This window comes from Orycteropus afer, unplaced genomic scaffold, assembly GCF_000298275.1.
Source record: "Orycteropus afer afer isolate SDZICR_OR568_19922 unplaced genomic scaffold, OryAfe1.0 scaffold00123, whole genome shotgun sequence".
Classification (NCBI taxonomy): Eukaryota; Metazoa; Chordata; class Mammalia; order Tubulidentata; family Orycteropodidae; genus Orycteropus; species Orycteropus afer.
In genome coordinates, this window is record NW_006921710.1 from 3,692,903 (window position 1) to 3,695,651 (window position 2,749).

Genomic DNA, 2,749 nt, shown 5'->3' on the forward strand with positions numbered 1-2,749 from the left:
AGTAATAGGCCTTGGGTTACTGCTGGTAATCCTGTCTTCCTCTTGTGGGATTAGAGGAGGTCAGAACATGTGGCCTCCTTGCCCTTTTTGCAGATACCAAAAACCAAACCAAACTCACTGCTGGGGAGTCAGATCCGATCCGTAGTGACCCCTCCTTGGGTTTCCGAGGTGGTATCACTACGGAAATAGGTTGCCCAACCTTCCTTCCAAGAAGTGGCTGGTGGGTTTGAATCACCAGCCTTCTGGTTAGCAGTCAAATGCCTGAGGCACTACGCCACCAGCGTTCTCTGGGATACCAGGACCCTCCAACAACTGTGGTACTTCACCTGAGCTTCCCAGAACCATGAATTGTCTAAAAACCTTTGTCAAGGATGCAAATTCCTAGGCCCCAGCCCAGGCCTAAAGAATCTCAACTCTAGGAGGAGGAACCAGGCATTTTCACATTTAACAAGTTTTCCAGGAGATTTAGACATTTAAGAGTCCTTCCTAAGTGGCTCCTCTTTTAACCTCATACCCAGAATAACCCAGAACAAAGAGCAGATGCCTTTGTACTCCATCAGAAGGAAGCCCAACTGGGGGATCTTAGAATCAAGCTAGAGACTGTCTTTCCCTTTCCTGTTGGCAGTCTTTTCATTCAAGAAATATCAGTGGACCTACTAAATGCCAGCTCATGGAGAACACAGCTGTTAAGCAAACAGACAAGGCCCCGTCCTGAGGGATCCTACATCTACAAGGGAAACAGACAGGAGGCCCATGAGCCCACATCTCCACCAAGCCAACCCTAATAAGGGCTTCTACAGAGGAAAAGTACCCGAATGTGCTCTCTCCCCGATCAAAACTGTTCCATGTCTCTGAAGGCTTTTAAAAATAGCCCAGCACAGCACCACACAGGCTCATTCCTAACAAACCCTTGTTGACTCAACTTCTTTCAAAGTTGACAGATCTGCCCCTGGAGAGGGACATGGATACAACGACCACCCCAGGCCCCTTCCCACCCAGAACGCACCATCATGAGCTCAGAGCAGAAATCAGAAAATGACACCGAAGAAAAGGCCCTCCTGATACTCAGTGTGAGTTATGAATGGAATGTTGGAGCCAGAGAGCCCTGAGTTCAAGTCTTGACACTGACTTGTGACATGGGCCATGGAATCTGGGACATGCCACTTTGCCTCTCTGAGCCTTAGTTTCATCATGTGTAAATAAGGATGGTCATGATGAGAGCAGTGGTGAGGATTCAGCGTGCTATCACATGCAAAGAGGTCGGAGCTCAATAAGCAGGAAGCCTGGCTTCACTTGGCTCATGGGGCCACTTCCCTGCACCACACAAGGGATGTGTCCAGTGAAACCTATGCCCCACACTCCCAGCAAAGCCCACAGTGCCCTCTGCCTCCCAGAACCCAGGAAGTCCCACCTGCAGCTTGCCCACTGACAGGTGTGAGCCACATCTGGCCTGAGCCTGAAGGCAGACCTAGCATATGTCACAAAACAGCAGCCAGACTGAAAAGGACCACCCATCCACCCTGGAAAGAGGATGAGAGCACCCAAGGATGCAGCTCCCAGACCTCAGAGCCTCATGGCTTCATGGAGTTCCCTTTGAGCTCCTTGCTGCAGAATCGCACTAGAGAAAGGCCAGTATAGTAGACAACAAGCCCACTTAGGAAAGCCCCCTTTGTTCTAAGCACATGGTGTGAGGGGTATGGAGATGACTTGGACAGACCTGCAAACGTGCCTGGAAGACCAATGGAGCTGTGGGGGGTGGAGGGAGAGCAGAGGTTGTGCAATGCACCACCAGAAGCTGCCTCCCATGCCTCCATCAACACATGGGGTTGGTCCAATCTGCTGCCTCCAGGGGGGATGCTGAGGGGCTGGGCCCACACAGCTGCCCAGCTTTAGGTTCTGAATTCCAACTCAAGGCCAGGGGCACTGCCCCCTCCTGAGTCAAACACCCTGGCAGAAGCCCTTCTGGACTAGGAAGCCACAGTTCTCCCCAAGTCCCAGCCCCAAAGAAAGGCAGTGTGCCCAGAACTGAGTGCATTAACCCCTGGCATGCCGGGGCATCTCCAGAGAGGCTGCAGAGAAGGAGAGGGCCTGGAATGGAGACCCTGGAGCTGCAAAGGGACAGAAGAGTTGGGAAGTTGGGCAAGCCATGGAGAGAGGGACACCGAGTCCCGAAGTCAGAAATTGACAGACCCTCCTCTTCCGGTGACCCTTGGCTAAAAGCTCAGACACACCAGATCACCCACACCCCCTGTGTAAACCCATTCTGTGGTTTGACAGAGATGGAAAAGGGGAAAGTGAGCTTGGAACCACAGGAGAATGTAAATCCTGCAGCCAACGGGGCGTCCAGGACCCTTCTGCGCCCAGGTAGCCACCGCCCCAACCTCTGACAAATCTCCATCCCCCCACCCCTCACCCCTCAACCCCACACACACACAGGATCCGAGGCCAGGGAGGGGGCGACAGGCCAACCTCGCAGCAGCAGCAGCAGCGGCGGCGGCATCGTGATGCATGAATCACCCACCCAGCCAAGGCTCATGCCAGTCGGCTCTGCGCTGCGAGACACTGCAACCCGGGGCCCCCTCCTCGAACCACCGCTCCCCCGCCTCCTGCCCTTGTACACTCCCAGCCTTTTCCGATAGCTTTGCAAAGAAGGGGCCGCGGGTGTGCTAGGGCTCCCCGCCCGACCTGGGGGTGGCCCTTAGTACGCTGACAGCACAAGTCCCGGGCTGGGGTGGGGTGGGGGAAGCTA

General features: G+C 54.3%; 1 protein-coding gene across 1 annotated transcript in view; it reads right to left on the reverse strand.

Annotated features, from left to right (window-relative positions):
* NCS1 (neuronal calcium sensor 1) overlaps window positions 1–2,500 on the reverse strand; it is a 58,714-nt gene extending 56,214 nt beyond the window's left edge. The window contains exon 1 of the mRNA XM_007944348.1: window positions 2,470–2,500. Within this exon, the coding sequence (XP_007942539.1) occupies window positions 2,470–2,500 (31 nt within the window). The remainder of the gene's footprint in view (window positions 1–2,469) is intronic.
* Window positions 2,501–2,749: the final 249 nt, after the last annotated feature.